General features: G+C 32.9%; 1 protein-coding gene and 1 long non-coding RNA gene across 2 annotated transcripts in view; one reads left to right on the top strand and one right to left on the bottom strand.

The window, feature by feature from the left end:
• The window catches only part of LOC148273480 (ATP-binding cassette sub-family G member 8), a 69682-nt gene that overhangs the window by 49350 nt on the left and 2662 nt on the right, over positions 1 to 17670 (top strand). The window contains exons 2-14 of the mRNA XM_088238649.1: positions 5581 to 5706; positions 6864 to 6995; positions 7291 to 7431; positions 7931 to 8075; positions 8249 to 8445; positions 8520 to 8667; positions 8753 to 8908; positions 9762 to 9953; positions 10045 to 10432; positions 11243 to 11447; positions 12857 to 13145; positions 14067 to 14187; positions 14262 to 14539. Coding sequence (XP_088094775.1) covers positions 5591 to 5706; positions 6864 to 6995; positions 7291 to 7431; positions 7931 to 8075; positions 8249 to 8445; positions 8520 to 8667; positions 8753 to 8908; positions 9762 to 9953; positions 10045 to 10432; positions 11243 to 11447; positions 12857 to 13145; positions 14067 to 14187; positions 14262 to 14539 — 2508 coding nt within the window. The 5' untranslated portion in view covers positions 5581 to 5590. The remainder of the gene's footprint in view (positions 1 to 5580; positions 5707 to 6863; positions 6996 to 7290; positions 7432 to 7930; positions 8076 to 8248; positions 8446 to 8519; positions 8668 to 8752; positions 8909 to 9761; positions 9954 to 10044; positions 10433 to 11242; positions 11448 to 12856; positions 13146 to 14066; positions 14188 to 14261; positions 14540 to 17670) is intronic.
• On the bottom strand, positions 12715 to 17650 carry LOC148273481 (uncharacterized). The gene is made up of 3 exons (XR_015824565.1): positions 17307 to 17650; positions 15227 to 15361; positions 12715 to 12803 (listed from the first exon to the last, which is right to left on the bottom strand). It is a non-coding gene; the product is annotated as an uncharacterized LOC148273481 (long non-coding RNA).

Genomic DNA, 17670 nt, shown 5'->3' with positions numbered 1-17670 from the left:
GGGTAACCTCTCTTGGTTCTCTTGAATTCGTTTTCTGTGGTTTTCTCTTTACGAAGCAAATACGGAGAAGTTAACAGCCAAAATTTCTTCCATTTCCCAACACTACTCGAATAAAGATACCCGGGAAACATTGTGAAATTATGCACCTTGTATTATAATCGAGGTCAATAATATTGCAACTCGCGTATTACAAACAAAATCGAACGATCGAAAAGTGAATGAAATTCTCGGCTTGTACCTAATAATAGAGAATTGATAAGTGATGGGCGATGAACTGATGAATGGTAAAAAAAGAGAAAAAATCGCTGTTTCACTTTCTGCATCGTTCCGCAAAAATTAAAAAAAATCCTTACGTAGCTATTAGCTCGCGATATGCGGATGTGAGTAGGTAACTCGTGGCTTAGGTGGCATTCACCTCAAATGATCAATTTGTAGTCCTGGGAATTGGGTAGGAACAAAGATTCATTATATTTTTAATTGTAGCTGATATAATATATGTAGGTACATTAATAATCTTAATTTTCGCTTTGCCAAATATATTCTTACAACACACATAAATCAAATAATAATTTCAAGTGCAACATGAGAGTTCCCAAACCATTACACGATATAATTTACCAATTGAATGCGAGTATTGCTATTATTTGCCATTGTTATTGTTTTGCTATGTTGTACTTATTATGTACACTTACTTGTTATTCGCGGTTAATGGTTACCGATTGCCTTTATGATGTTACAGTTAGGTGAATAGTATTGTAATTTACCGAAATAATGCATATATTATACCTAAGCCGGTAGGTACTACTTCAATGCAGAATCTAAGTAGGTACACGAACATTAGGTACTCTCACCTCATATTTACCAACATTACCCAGAACTAAACAGACAACCCAGTACCCAGCAGTAGCGTGCAGCTTGCCCACCACATACCGCACACCGCATCTGAAGACAAAAGTCTTCTTGGTTGTTATAGCAAAATACGACTTCATTATTTAAAAAAATAAGTTTCATATTATGTCAAATCTTTTTTTATATTTTTTATATAGGAGTTGCTTTATTATTTACCTTGCTTATAATATACCACTCTTTAAATTTATCTTAACTGTTGGGATCAGAAGGAATATACTAATGTGGGCCAATCGGGAACTTTTCAGCATTTGCTCATGTGGAGAGGTAACCACTTAAAACTCTTCAGCAGTAGTCAAGAGACCTTCCGTTCCACTAGAGGAGTGTTCAGCATTTTGTTCCCTACTTCGGTTTATTTTACCAATTACCTGCACTATATTTATTTATTTATTTATAAAGGAAATCATACAGTCTTTATATTAAACAAGGTACAAAGGACAATTAAATAAAGTAATTACAGATTTCACACTAATTTATTATGAATGCAGGAGGAGAGGGGAAAAATAATTGAATTCTAAAAAAGTAAAAATATGAATATTAAATAAAAAGTACATAAAAGGGAGAATACATTGTATAGCTCTAACTCTACTTTCCTCTCTCTCTCTCTCTCTCTCTCTCTCTGCTTCCATGAACATTTAAATTTATTTGTAAAAATTCACAACCAACAATAATTTATTAGATGCAGGTAGTAGATGTACATATGAATAAGTATAAATTAAGAGTTTAAATCAAAATTTAATATTAAAATCAAAAGTAAAAGTTAAAATTTAAATTAAAATCAAAAGTTTAAACTAAAATTAAAGTTAAAAGTTTAAATTGAAAGTTAAAATCAAAAGTTAAAATTAAGAATTAAAAAGTTAAAATTGAAAGATAAAATTAACAGCCAAATTAAAAGTTAAAAGTCAAGCAGGAGAAAATTTTAAAATGTCTTTAACAGATCTGATAAAACTATGGTATTTACAATGTAATATGTCGATGTCACTAAAACTGTCATTATAGGTAATCTGTATTCTTCGAAGAGTGCTATTTTTCAAATAATTAGTCATTTAGTTAGGCATATCGAAGAGTACAGATTGACGAGTTCTACGGACAGGGACTCGATATGAAATGCCTCTAACAATTTCTGGGCTATCAATTAGGTTATTAATAATATTTTATAGAATATTGACCATGTAAATATCAAATCTTGTGTTGTGTTTAGACTCATGTGGCTTCAAAGGATTAATTTTACTGTGATAGAATTAGCCAAAAAATTATCTACGTATTTGGATGAATCATAAGAGCACAAATGATTTTTTATTATTCTATTATTATTAGATGATATTATTTTTCAGTCTCAATTATTGCGGGTAACTGAAAATAAAGGATGTTTTACATGGCAGACGCTATAAATGGTGGACCTACGATGCGATGTAGTGGTAATTACATTTATTGCATGCAAGTGACTGTAGGTACCTACCTACATCAATTTAATCCAAATAAATGATTAGTACGTAATAACGTGGGCACGTAAGACGCGCAAGAGGGTAGGTAGGTACCTCCCGAGTAACTGTGTAGGTAGGAGGTAGTAAGTAGTGAGTGGAATGACGATAATATACTTTGCTAACCTGCATGCCTGGAAACCTAGAATTGTTTACTGGTTGTGCTATTTTATATTATCTGTTCCAACAGTTAACCAGTAAGTAGTTTACCTTACTTTTGTCATTCATAATATATAATATTATATGCTTAGTTATGTTTACGCACGCAAATGATTTACCCAAATACATACATAAATTTTAGACTTATAGGTTATTATCACTCGGGAGGAATTTCAGATTTAACATACTGTACATATAAAGGATTTTTACAAGACTCTTTTAGGGCCGGTTGCATCAAAGTTGGTATAAATTTAGTTTCAAGTTAAATATTTAAACTTAGTTAAGGCTCAAAATCTGGTAACTGAAAAATTCCGTTGCATCAACTTTATTTTAGTTAAGTTAAAGTTAAGAATGTTGCCACTGTAAATGTTCAAGTGCAGATCGCATTTAACTTTAAACGGTCCCTTGGCGGCCGGTTAAATAAAAGTAACTTTTTTGATATTATTTAGTTAACTTTTTTTGATGCAACGCATTTTGACATAAAAGTAACCTTTATTTGACTTTAGCCCTGGCTTTAACTTAACTTTCGTCGATGCAACCGGCCCTTAGTGCTTATAAAGGTCCTAATAATCAATCGTTGCATTCATAAATTTCGTTTACAATATTCGATGTTCCAGAAAAGCCATTTGGTTCGGTTGGTAATGAATTAAATCATACAAATCCGCCTAACAGTACACCATGAACCATGCTTTTTTAATGTTGGTAATGCCATTTATAAAAATTTAAATGACCCGTATTTTTGTCTATGCTTTTTACCCCTCTCTCGCTAACCTTGAAACTAGTAGCTATAGTAAAATGGCGCTACATTTGAATCGTAAGGAGACTGATCAGCGGATATATTGTTCATATTTTTCCCAATAACTTGAAAACCTCCAACAACTTTAACTGTTTTTTTCTATTTAATAATACGGAATACACTTTAAACGCAATTTTTATTTAACTTTATTTCAAGTAAGATTCCAAGAAATTCGAAGTGGAATCGTGAAGCTGTTTTTTTTTTATATAGTAATAGACTAAAGTGATAGTTTTTCAAATATTTATTAAATAATAAAAGTAATTTTGGGTAATTTGCATTGTCTTGACATCACTGGTATTTATATTAATGAGTGTCTATTATTATAGTTGTTTGCATATTTTCATTTTTATTTTATGAATAACAAGAAGTTTTCTAAAATGAGCTGAAATTAATATTTTTTTATACATCTTTGTTTTGCGTGCGACATGATTCGAACTTATTAATAAAAGTTTTAAGATAGGGCCTACAAAAAATATTTTGTCTGAATACTGGAAAAAACTCTTATGAAGATTTGGGCCACTTCCAACCATTACGAAATATGTTTTGAAACACTATACAATGGATAGTATAAAGTCAAACATCCTTAAATGCATTTTAGCCTTTATTTTCAGAATAGAAGGAAAATTTTCTTTACCAAGCAATAGTAAAATGTGGGACTGGGGATTTCCCCATAACATACGGTATTTTAGAATATAAATAAAAAATAAATATAAACTCAAATGAACGAGTCTAAAATATTTTCTTTTAAAAATGAGCGAAATAATGTGAAGCTTCGTCCTCGATCGATAAAGGCGAAGTTATTAATTTAGTAAATCAGATAATTGTGACGAAATGCTTGTAGAAAAACATCATACACTTCAATTGCACTTCTTGTGAAATTATGTCGAACACTGTTGAATATAGCCAATATTAATTCCCCAAGTATGTTTTACGTCTTCGTAAGAAACATATTAACATATGCAATAATTGCTTTACTGGAATAAAATTTAATGGATTTTAAGTCATTCGCTAAAATAAATGTTTTCAAAGCTGTGAAAGAAAAGTTTCTACCATATATAATTGGTGTACCAATGCAGTGCCCTATGCACCATTAGGTGTGGAAGGGAATGATGATGATGATTTATAAAAATAACACAGTAACCTCTCATTCTGTTCCGATAATAATGTTAGCTGGTGAACAAATTCTTATACACAATAATACATTCATTACCTAACTGATAATTTTATTTATTTTACAAAAACAAACAGTCGACAATGATATAACATAAAAAAGATACGGTTTAAGGACAGACCAGCGAAGTTTCTAAATAAAAATCATACATATTAAATTGAGGTACAATAAAAGGGTGTGTTTATGTGTCTTGTATAAGAGTAAGTGCATAGTGCATAGGTGTGTTTGTGTGTATGTGGGAGTAAGTGTTCAGATGTGTGTAAGTGTGAGCATCATTAATTTGATCAGAAAGTCAAGTTATTACGTCATATTTATCAATTATTTCGAAATATTTAATAAATACTTTTTTTTAAAACACTTAATATTTAATAAACACATTTTTTTAAATCACCATAATATTTTAAAAATAAAATCCCCTTTTTTAGTTTACAAAAATCTAAAAAAAAATTTTACTTTATGTGGAATTTTTCGGAATTTTTTTTTACCCTACTTTGCTCATCTAATGAGAGAACTAATGAAAATTGGATCTCGGATTAAACAAATCTATCGTGGACCTTTGACCGATATTATCTTTAAAACATCAAATATTATTTAACATGATATAAAAATATCCGTTTTATGTCAAATAAAATGTGTTTTATATTTTAAGTTCAAAGTTCATTAATTAAATAACCCTTTACTTATCTACTCAATTGTGTCAATCAATATTTCCGCGGGCACAATAAAATTTTAGAGAAATTAACAGATTGCTTTTTTTTTACCTTACATTTGTGTTATAATTATATTTTTTCCCACCGTGCAACATTACAGGACATCATGAGGCATAGTGGGGGAATTATTGGACACAGTCCGATGTATTCAAATATGATTCTACGCTCCTTCTGGACTATTCTTAATTCTATGTATATACCCAAATTTTTTTTTTTAAAGAAACAAAAATTTCAAAGCGTCAAAACAACTTTTACTAATTCAAATAAAACTATACGGCTCTATCATCTGAAAATAAAATCTGGTCAGTAATGCACCTCGTCTTGATGTAGTATGTAATATATGGTTTGGTTGTACAGAGGTAGCGGGATGTCTGCGTTGGGGCAGCCGGGAGCGGAGCGGCGCTACTCCGTGCCCTCCAACCCCTTCCTGCACGACCCCCGCGCCATGCAGTCCGAAGACCTGCACGCCTGGTCCATCTACAGGTCACTTCACGCACCTTTCTTTACCACCACACCTCATCCCCTCCCGCATGACCCCCGCGCCATGCAGTCTATAGAGCTACACGCCTGGGCCAATTACAGGTCCCTACATGCACCTTTCTTTACCCTCACACCTCATGACCCCCACACCATGCAGTCGGAAGACCTGCACGCCTAGTTCTCTACAGGCATCTTTCTTTACCACCACAGCTCACCCCTTCCCGCACAACCCCTGCACCATGCTGTCCGAAGACTTGCACGCCTGGTCCAACTATAATACACATCTCTCTTTACCACCACACTCACCCATTCCCCCCGACCCCCACGCCATGCAATCCATTGACAAGTTGTCATACATACATTTATCTTTATCTATGTACATCGTACCTCACCATTTCTTGCACAACCCAACGCCCTGCCAGGAGAAAAAACTGAATACCCAGTCCACTTACATATATCCATGTCTCCTATAATTTCACTAGATGTATAGTTTTAACACCTTAACCAGCCTTCAATTCTATTTTTATAAAACTTCTACATAATTCATCTCTAATGAGGAAGTTCAAAGTTTTTTTTTCAATAAACTATCAAACTAAGTAATAAAATATTTTACTTTTTGTGTATCATATTATCAGCACTACAATTTTTTTAAATATTATTTTGTATAATTTAATTTTGAAATTACTCCGCCTGTGATGTCATAAGTTTTAGTCGGCAGTTCTGCTGATTGGTGAATAGCTTTCCGGAAACCGAAAATCTGTACCAATACTCTGTCATTGGTTGATTCAATAACTTGTGACGTAGTTCATTTTTGTGAAAATATTTTAAATTAATTTTTCATACGTTTTTGAAAAATTTCACTGTTCAATTAAATGCTCAATTTTTTTTTTATACCCATTTTTCCGGAGCACTGAACTTCCTCATGAATCTATGTGCAAATATAATTTTTGGGTTTTTGTTCAGTTGTTGAGGATCATAACCATCTTCAGCAAGTCCAAAATATATTATTGAATACAATTCTAATTTCAAATGATATTGCAATATCAAGATCGAACATCAAAAATTAAAAATAAATAGTCCTCATTTATATAATTCCATCATTTTGTTTTTTTTTGCGTGATATTATTGCATGATTTATGTTTCTTGTATATTCCTCATAGGCAAAATCTAAATTCTGATTTCACGGACAGTGCTTTGGGTAGTACTGATAAGAGTCCACTTCCCTATGGAAATTTTCAGTTGAGAGATACTACGGTCCAGTCCATACTATCACATCCTCGATATGGCCCCAAGTAAGTTTTTGTATATTTTTATCTTTTATATCTTTTTTTATGCAAATACTTAATAATAAATAGCAATACCTTCAATATTTAGAAAAAGACTTTTCATAAAAACAGTAACAAATTGAATGCACCATAAATTGGTATACTTATACAACATGAAACGAAGCAAAGGTTGTGAACATCATGTATTAATAATTTTCCTAATAAGGTGTTCGTGCTAAGGGAATATTTTACTGTAACAATTTTATGTATACTTTTTATTTTTCATAATAACTTTGGTCTAATTTTAAGTGTTTATTTTCAGATCGGCATTGGGATCGAACATGTACACCTACCTGAAATTTGGTTTACCAAGAGTGTTTCCTCCAAATCACAACGGATCCCAAAGGTCAGGTACTCCTAGGGCAAAAATTTCCATAGGAAGTGAAATGAAACCAGTTCCCAGGTAGACTACATATGAATATGATTTATTTTTCAATCTTACAAATTTATAATACAATTTGATACATTTTTTTATGTTTTGACCGACTACGGTGTTTCGTCATGACCGACATCAGACTGATTGAAAGGTACCTAATCAATTTTCATCAAATACAAATTGAGGTAGGAGTTCACATATACAACCATAATTTTATGTATCATAAAATTATAAGACAATTAAAGTGGATTAATGAAATTGATTGAATTAATGCATTGTTTTAATTCATTCAAATTGGTTGTCAACTTCTGTTTCGAATGATTGTACATATTACGTATTATATAAACTATTTTTTAGCCTTTCTTTTAGTCTGATTACGTATGCATGAAGACCCAGTCAGTGGTCAACATTAAACTATGGTCAAAGACATTTATTTGTTTAATTTAAATGCAATTCCACCAAGAAATTACGGTAGATTATTTTTTTTTTAGCATTTTCTCATTGCAATAAATGTAAAATTTTTAAGGGTATCAAGAGCAAGTCGGGGAGCCAGAGAAAATTCTTCCGGATATGACAGTTCTGATAATGAGACATCACAACAATACAAATACAACAGAAAGTATAGATCTGATCCTGATTTCCGATTACAGAATATTCAACCACCATATCCGGTAAATATTTATTTGATGATGGGTTAAGCTTTATTTTTAAAAAATAAAAATGAATTTATATTTTTATGTTGCATCTATCTAAAAAGTAACTAAAAAAAAAACATTTTTATTAAACTTGCAAGACATTTCTGCTTGAATCTGTAATACCAATCTTATGCAACAATTGATCGTAGGGTTCAAGTATTCCTCTGGTTGCTATGCATCAGGCCGGCATCAGGGCTGTTCAGTCTAAACCACAGTGGACATCATCTCGAAACAAATCTGTCAGCGAAGCCAACCTCCTCGCCTTAGAAACCAGAAATTATGGAGGTCGACAATCCTACAACCGACGGAATAGTGTGGCTGATTTCGGAAATGACGGTGAACATAGGTATGAAAACCTGCCCTTTTTTAATGCAAATAATTTGTATTTTAACCACTGCTATAAAGAGATATATTTTGTAGCCAAATCGGAAGACCGATGTCTAAAGCTGACAGTCATTTATCCTTAATGCAATCTAGAAAGGGACATCAACGTCCTTCTTCAGTTATAAGACCTGACTATGGAGACGGCCATGTTCCGCACACAGCTTATATTTATCCAAACTTACAGGTATATTAAAATATATTGCCTTCCTTTGTGATGCCTAACAAAATATTTAAATTGTTTTAACATATTTTAAGTATGGATTTTACAGATAAAGAATTTAGAAATAGCTTCAATAGAAAATCCTTCTATGCTATTAGTATCTGGTATAAGTTGTGAAGTTAAAGCTGGAGAAATTCTAGCCATCATGGCCACAGCAGAAGGAGAAGCTACTGGGTTATTAAATGTTCTAGCGGGTATTGAGAAGGTAATCATCATTTTTTATTTTTTATGTATGTTTGGGTGATTGGAAGATATTTCTTTTAGCAATAAGCCCGCTAAAGTAGTTTAAAATAAATTATTATGTCAATATTCCTAGGCAAAATTAGCAGTTCACAATGGAGTCCTGGTCCCGACCCTGATAAATGGGAGCGAAGTATGGACTTAGAAAAATAGGGATGAAAGTAGGCTGAATGCTGTCGAAATGTGATCTCTCAGGCAAATGTGTGGTAAAACAATGTACGATAGATGCACAAATGTAGAGATCTGTACATTATGTAAAGCTGAGATTAGAATTATCGACTAAATTAAGAAAGGATCTCTGCGCTGGTATGGACATGTAGAGAGAATGGACAGCGAAAGACCGGCTAAGAATATTTACAATATGAATGTTGATGGATGCAGAAATAGAGGAAGAGCGAGAAAGACATGGCATGACCAAATCCAACAAATACTTGAAGATGGACTTGTCAAAAGTCGGAATAATCGGCGCACGTGCATGAGAAAATGTATGAATGTAGAGGAAACGAGATCTGTATGCAAAGATCGAGTGTTGTGGCGTTCTATCCTCTCTGCCTACCGTTATGAGGAAACGTGATGGTTTTTTTGTTTGTTTTTATCCCAAAGCTAATTAGTAGAAAAGATGAATTAAATTAAAGTCTTTAATTTTAATAAAGAAAGCGCTGAAAATAATAAAATATCTTTATGATCTCCATCTGGAGCTATTCTACTCAATTTAAATCGAATATTCTCATCCATATTTGAGGAAAAATTGTTTTATTTTCTCAAATACTTCCTGCAGTGTTTTTGTACTAATAATAATAAAGATGTATGCATTATAGAAATTATCTGGAGATATTATACTCAATGGGCAACCGGTAGCAAAAGCAACATTGAAAAATACAACAGCTTATGTCAGAAATAATATCAATATGTGTCCAGATATGACGGTAGTACAAACATTGAGATTTCACGCCCAGTTAAAATGGCCAAATACCAAAATGTCACAGATTAAGGTGGATGCAAAGGACCGAGTAAGTTTACACATATTTCATATTGTGTTGCATATAATATATTAGTTATCTCAATATGTACGTCTAAAAAAAATTTTGTATGTTTTTTTAGATAAACATTCTAATCGAAGAACTTGGACTAGAGCAAGTAAGATTGACTAATGTTGGCAGACTGACTCGATCTGAATTGAGAAGGCTAAATGTTGCTTGCCACATGCTTTTAGATACTGTTATCCTAATTCTTGATCAACCGACCAAAGAAATGGATATATTCGACACTTTTTTCTTAATAGAGTACTTAAGAAATTGGGCAAGCACAGGAAGAATTGTAATAATGACCCTTCATCCTCCAACATATGAAATTTTTGCAATGCTTTCTAAAGTGGTACTTCTATCTGCTGGTCGCACCATGTTTAGTGGATACAGAAGGGACTTGATACCATACTTCGCATCTATAGATTATCCATGCCCAGCATTCAAAAATCCATCCGATTATTACTGTAAGTAGCATATTAATTTCACATTTTAGTGTGTTCAAAATAAATATTTGGGTTCTTATGATGCACCCAAATATTACAATTTTATGGCCTATTTCAAAGTCAGAAATAACCGCACTTGAAAAGTGGGAATTAAGTTGTGGTAGATCGGTTCGAACCTCAGCCCTCTGGAACCACATCAATCAGGCAATAAATTGTTATTTCGGTTGGTTGAAATAAATTGCTATAAAAGTCGGAGGTTTGAACCTCGCAACTTATTTCCTATTTTCTAACACGGTTACTTATTGAATTGTATATTTATGTAAATCATAAGAACCCATAGATGTATTTTTTGCATGAAAAAATTTCAACTAGGATCCAATTATAGATAAACCACTAATCTAGCACAACTGTAGATCTACCTTGTTGAAGTAACTGAAAACTTCTGAAATTAAAATTTGAGTAAACATTCAGTTGAACTTATATTGCATTAGCTCATCTATCCAGGTGTAATTTAAAAGTAATATACACATGCTCTGGTAGCATTTATTGTTGGCAATCAGTACTTCGGCGTTTGCGCCAACAATAATGTCTACTAGGGTGTTAAGCTGTAATATCTTCATATTATAAAAAGTGTCGGCTACAACCCTCACAAACATCTAATGTAGTATTTATTACCTATCATATTTTAGACAGTCGAAACGCAAATTCACTGAAATTATGTGAAATTATTAACCACTTTATACAGTGGGTTTATGAATGTGTAAACCATTTAAATATATATGTATTCTTGGCAGTGCTTTAATTTAATAATAATTTTCAATACAATTTTAGTGGACCTGGTGACCTTAGATGACCTGTCAGCTGCAGCCATGTTGGAATCATCAGGACGTATAGAGCAGTTAGCTGAAGTGTTTAGAAGTGCCCAGGCGAGAGTCAGAGGAGAGGGAGAGGGGAGCCTTCACTTAGTACCACCTATTCCTCTACCCAACTCCATTTGCCGAGCAAACCCCTTTACTCAGGCTTGGTTGCTTTTCAAGTAAGTTATGCATTATGTAAAATATCAAACTAGAAGTTATTTTTTTATTCACTTATAATTATCTAGGGCCATAATGCTCAGTTGCATCACATATTTCATATTTATTAGGTTTACAACAATATATTTTTTCTTTTGCGGAATGGGAAACAATAATATAAAATATATTAAATTAGTATAAAATTGTATTTCTAGTATAAAATTGAATTTGAAATTTAAGAAAATATATTATCTCTCAATGCCATATTGAGATTAATATGACAGCATGGTGTCTATGTCCGGACGAATTAAGAATACAGTTCTGTTTGTGAAATAGAACCAGAATCTTAGACTAATACTTTCCACTCGATAGCTGCTCTCAGGTAAAAATCCTGAATCAAGAAATCCAGAATTAAGTCACGTCATTGTTTAGAGGTAGGCACGTTTGCCTAGCATGCTTGAGGTCCCAGGTTCGATTCCTGGTAAGGTCAACATGAAATATTGATTAAAATAATGTTTCTGCATTGCAATATTTCATGTTCCTGGACTGACATATAAAGCGTTAGGCTGATCACCTAACCTTCATGTAACAGATGATTGATATACGCTGCATTTAGTGTACCAATGCAGTCACCACCGGACGTGGACGGGTATGAACATGAGTTATAGCTCCACCACACTATGCTCCTAGCGCAGCTCCTCACTTTGCTCCTCGCGCTGCCGCCCTCTCGCTGGATGTTGGCCTCTCTGCCCACACACTGCTCTGCTTAATCAATCAATCGCGATGCTCCGCACCTGTCATTTATCTTTGCTATACAATGGACGATGAAACTGTGGCAGCGTGCGCGCTATGCATTTTTAGTATGGCTAATTATATCAATGTCATACAAAGAAATATGCATCATTCAAAAATGACGCGTGCGTCTTGTGTGAGCACTCAATGGGTACTGCGACCGCGCGATTATGTGGCCAACCACTCGCGCTCATATTGCCGGTCCTTTGACTAGCGCTCAAAAACCAACAAAATAGGGAGCGGTGGGCACAACGAGGAGCATGACGTGCGGCATGACGAGTAATGTTGCCACACTATGTCTCTGCCTCCTTTCCTCGCTACTTCCTATGCCACTCGTTGAGTGTGTTGCAGGCCCATTAGATTTTCTGAATTTAAATAATTTATTTCAATGCCTGCAAAATATTTACATAAATATTACCTGCAGAAATTTAAAATACTTTGAAGTCCTTAAGGAAAAAATGTAAATTATGTTAATCAAGAGAAAAGAAATTAAATTACATATCTTGGTTTTATTAATATTATATAAATGACAAAATTTGTTGTATGTATGAGTTTCATACGCTTTGTCACTGATTTCCGCCATCAATCTGTAAATAAATATTATGATCCATATAAATTATGTTATTTATCTTTCTTACAGGAAAACACTTGTCTACACTCAGCCAAATACAATAATTAGTTGGATCACACGCCTTATCCTAGCTGCCATAGTTTCTTTAATAATCGGTGCCATTTTCTGGGACCTACCTGCAAGTGATTCTCAGCTCACTCAAAATGATAGACTCGGTTATCACTACACGACAATGTGTGTCTCCGTATGGCCCCTGCTGCTACTTCTTTGTACCAAACCCATACATTCCCAACGCAAGTATATCGAGAGAGACATTGATATTGGTCTATATGGTAGAACTGTCTTTATTTTGACTGATGTAAGTTTAAACAAAACATTTGACAATCTAACACTTTGACTCACTGAGAAACTCATTTTCCAAACATTGTGTTGATTTTCAGCCAATCATTTTTTCTTCATAATTTGTGGGCTAAATTATTGATTCATTCATTCAATTCCGTAATTGGTTATTAATATTTCAGAGTAATACTTCACGACCAGCTTATAGAGACGCCCTTTCCCTCTATTGCATAGAAAAAACAAAAGTGTAAAGGACAGTTCATCACTGCGCTTGCAATTCTCGACCTGAGTACCTACAGGCCATTGTTTTGCCATAAACTTTAGCTAACTTCCTAGAATGGTTTTTGTTCGTATGGACAGCTCTATAAGCGGGTCGCGAATTATTATAAATGCCTCTGATATAAATGCTGACATATATATGAATATATATATATATATGAATATATATATGAATATATTTTAAAAAAACAAAATAGATGGTTGCTTTTTTCTAATTTGATGCATTACTGCATATTATACTGCATATCATTACTGCATATACTGGCAAAAAACGTGAAATCGAAAATATGCTAATTTGACAGAATGATGCAGTTTTGTAAAGTTTTTAACACTCTAAAAACTGGCAAAATACACTAAAGGCATATTAAATTTCATATATCTGTAGTTTTAAAAATGAATTTTAGGTTAAGTCGTATACCCGGCATTTTATTGAGGCTAAAGGCTTTAAATAACTTAATATTTACTTAATATAAAATTAAGAAATAGAAAAATTAAAAACATGTTTTGAAGTGAGCACATAAAAGAGTAAAATTGGAACAAAACTTTGATGCTTGATTCTCAAAACAGGGATTTGAGAGTTAAAGCTTTTTGCCACTATACCCACGATATTGTTTCATTATTTCTCACTTTTAGTAATTTACATTATGTAACATTGTTTTAGACAATAACTGATATTCTCCCAACCTTGTGTATATGGATGGCTTATTTAATTCCGAGTTACTCAATGACCGGACTGTATATGCAAGGATATGATAACTACAATGGATTTTATATTTACCTTGGTAAGTATGGGCAAATTTTAAATTTAAAAGATAATAAACTAATAATTGAATCATTACATTAAACATATTTTCAGGTTACATGGTTCTCTACCTCTGCTGCATCAAAATGCTCGTTAAAGCCATAACATATTTGATTCCACCATACAAATGGTCTTCATACATTAGTGCTATCCTATTAAGCATAATATTTATGGCAAGTGGTTATACTATTCACCGTCTGGATATGACTTCATACACAAGATGGATAGAGTACATTTCACCAGCCAGATGGGTTATGTCCTTATTATTAGAGAGAGAACTCAGTGTACAAGCCATTCAATCTAACCAATTAACCAGGTGTAGAAATAAACAGGTAAAATACTCTAAACTTATTTGAAGGTCCACAATATGAGTGAAAAATCTATCTCATAAAAAATATATATTATCATGATACGTTATCAAGCTACTTAAACATCTCAATAATTTAATGTAGGTATGAATAATATAAAACTAAAAATTAGACTCAGAATCACTTTATTCCCGAAATGGTTGATGTGAAATATTTATTTGAAAGGGTGTTTTCACACCAGAATATTTCATAGTCCCTGGACTGGTAATTGAAGCATAAGACTGATTGTCTCACCTTCATGAAACAAAAAAATTATCAAGATACGCTGTGATTGGTGTACCAATGCAGTGCCCTATTTTATTTTTATTTATTTATTTTTGAAACCAACACAGTCATAGTAATAAACAATACATAACGAATAACAACAAATAACAAGACCAATTATGGGTTTCATATAGAAACAAAAATATAAACTTTACAAAACTAAAAACTATTAAGATCTCTTCTACGGACTTATAGTTTTAACTAAAAACTTTTTTAAATCAACTTTTGGTAATCTTTTTAACATGAGGGGCGTTAGTAAAAAAATGTTTTTTTATTCATTTAGCTTTTTTACCCTAGAAAGATAAAAGTATTTTATAGTACATTAAAGATAACAATATTTCACTTTGACGTGCAGTATGTATATATTCACGAAAGAAGTGCTCTTACCTGAGTGGCACGGGAGTCTCCTGCAAGCTTTGTTGGTCAACTAAGTTGACAGGAACGGCGAGCGCAGTGGCGCCATATACAAACAATTATTGATTTTTCAAAATCAATTGCGTCGATTCTACGCTCGATATCTACCTAGTTGGTAAAAATTTATGAATAAGGATTCTATTTAATTACTTAAATGGAAATTCGAAATGTTGCAAGGGACAATAAGGTAAAATAAATAAAAATAATAAGGAAAAATAAGTAATACATTTTGGTATATGGGAAATTAAATACTATATATTCAGGGTGTTCACTAAACCCTGTCATATCTGAAACCACGATGATCAAGAAGACATATTGGCACATTAGAATACATTTTTAAACGAATAATTTTTTTTTTAAATTAAAAAAACAAATGGTTGCCTACTTCTGCAGGAAAGAAACGAGATGGGGGAGTCGGTTACGCCGCGCGCCGCCAACTGCCCGACCACGCCCCCCTCACCAACCTCAGTCCGAGCATTGGGAAACTTGGCTTATCAACACAACATGTACTTTAGCACGATTTCTTTACTATGATCGACGAGTATTTTACGTTTATCCACACTATTTAATTCAAATATTAACAATTTGAATTTTAACCAAGAAATTTATAGCAGATATTGATAAAAATTTACAGAACAAAATATGAAAGTCAAGGTATTTTAATGTTCGATGTGCTCTCATACAAATTATATGCACGTAAGATATCGTTCTAAAACGCCTTCACTGACACGTCTTAATGCTAAAACATAATTTTATCCACATTATTCAATCAAAACATTATCAACGTCACAGTGCGATCCGATCAACAAAAAAATATTTAACTGTTCTCTCACACTGTTGTAAGGTTATAAGATTGTACGATAATTTATACTCCACATCTATTTTGTAATTACACTTATAACTTACACGCTTATTAAATAATTCCTTATTAATATGCTTCATTATGATTTCGATAATCATAAACTTGACACGGATCTCTAAAGCGGGGGTTCCTTTATTTACCCTGGCTGGTGTCGTGACTCGCGACACCATCCCCATCTTCAGATAGTTTTAAGAAATAATTGCTAATAAGTTAAATAAGTGACAGGTCCTGTTTGTTAGTTTGTTTACTAATAATGATTGTTGTTAGGCGGAAGGGATATTATATCTGAGATCTTTATTCTTTCAGTTTTAAAATGTCAAGTTTAATCCTAAATTACCTCCTGATTGTTTCGCACATTAAGTAGGTACAAAGCTTATAAGGTAACAATCGTTACTCGTTACAGTTTTGATATGAACAAATAATTTGATCATGGCCAGTCCTAGTAGATCTGTGTTAAGTGTATGATTATCGAAATCATAATGAAGCATATTAATAAGGAATTATTTAATAAGCGTGTAAGTTATAAGTGTAATTACAAAATAGATGTGGAGTATAAATTATCGTACAATCTTATAAACTTACAACAGTGTGACAGAACAGTGAAATATTTTTTTGTTGATCGGATCGCACTGTGACGTTGATAATGTTTTGATTGAATAATGTGGATAAAAATATGTTTTGGCATTAAGACGTGTCAGTGAAGGCGTTTTAGAACGATATCTTGCGTGCATATAATTTGGATGAGGGCACATCGAACATTAAAATACCTCGACTTTTATATTTTGTTCTGTAAATTTTTATCAATGTCTGCTATAAATTTCTTGGTTAAAATTCAAATTGTTAATATTTTAATTGAATAGTGTGGATAAACGTAAAATACTCGTAGATCATAGTAAAAAAATCGTGCTAAAGTACATGTTGTGTTGATAAGCCAAGTTTCCCAATGCTCGGACTGAGGCGGGCGAGGGGGGCGCGGCGGCGCGTGGCATATCAGACTCCCCCCTCCTCGTTTCTCCCCTGCAGAAGTAAGCAATCACTTGTGTTTTTTAAATATTTTATTTTTTTAAATTTTATTAGTTTTAAAAAAATATTTTAATGTTCCAATATGTCTTCTTGCTTATACTGATCATAATGGTTTCGGATGTGACAGGGTTTAGTGAACACCCATTAATGAAAACAAGGAATACATACTTTTTTATCATTTTCTTTTTCCTCTTTTCAAGAATTTTCGTTTTGTCCCTCACAGCCATAGAATTAAGAATAGTCCAGAAACCGCATACGCACATCAAACAGAAGGCGACTCAACTACTTATAAATGAGTAGGTTTACGTTTTAACCAATTAGTTTCATTGTAGAGGTCGCTCAGTACGCAACTCCTGATTTAAATTCAACTATGCCGTGTCGTGTCCTTTTAAAGTTTAGAAATACTGCTAGGGTTTTAAAGAAACAGGATGCAATCACATTTCATCTGTAATTTGCAAATGAATGTGTATATAAAAAATGCATTACTTAAAAATTGAATTATTTTTCCATCTGTCAGATTGTCGAAGAAACA

The sequence above is a fragment of the Micrasema longulum genome, unplaced genomic scaffold, assembly GCF_059751315.1.
Source record: "Micrasema longulum isolate JH-2025_06_02 unplaced genomic scaffold, ASM5975131v1 h1tg001939l, whole genome shotgun sequence".
Lineage (NCBI taxonomy): Eukaryota > Metazoa > Arthropoda > Insecta > Trichoptera > Brachycentridae > Micrasema > Micrasema longulum.
The sequence above is the reverse complement of the archived record's forward strand: the minus strand, read 5'-3'. Positions and strand labels throughout refer to the sequence as shown.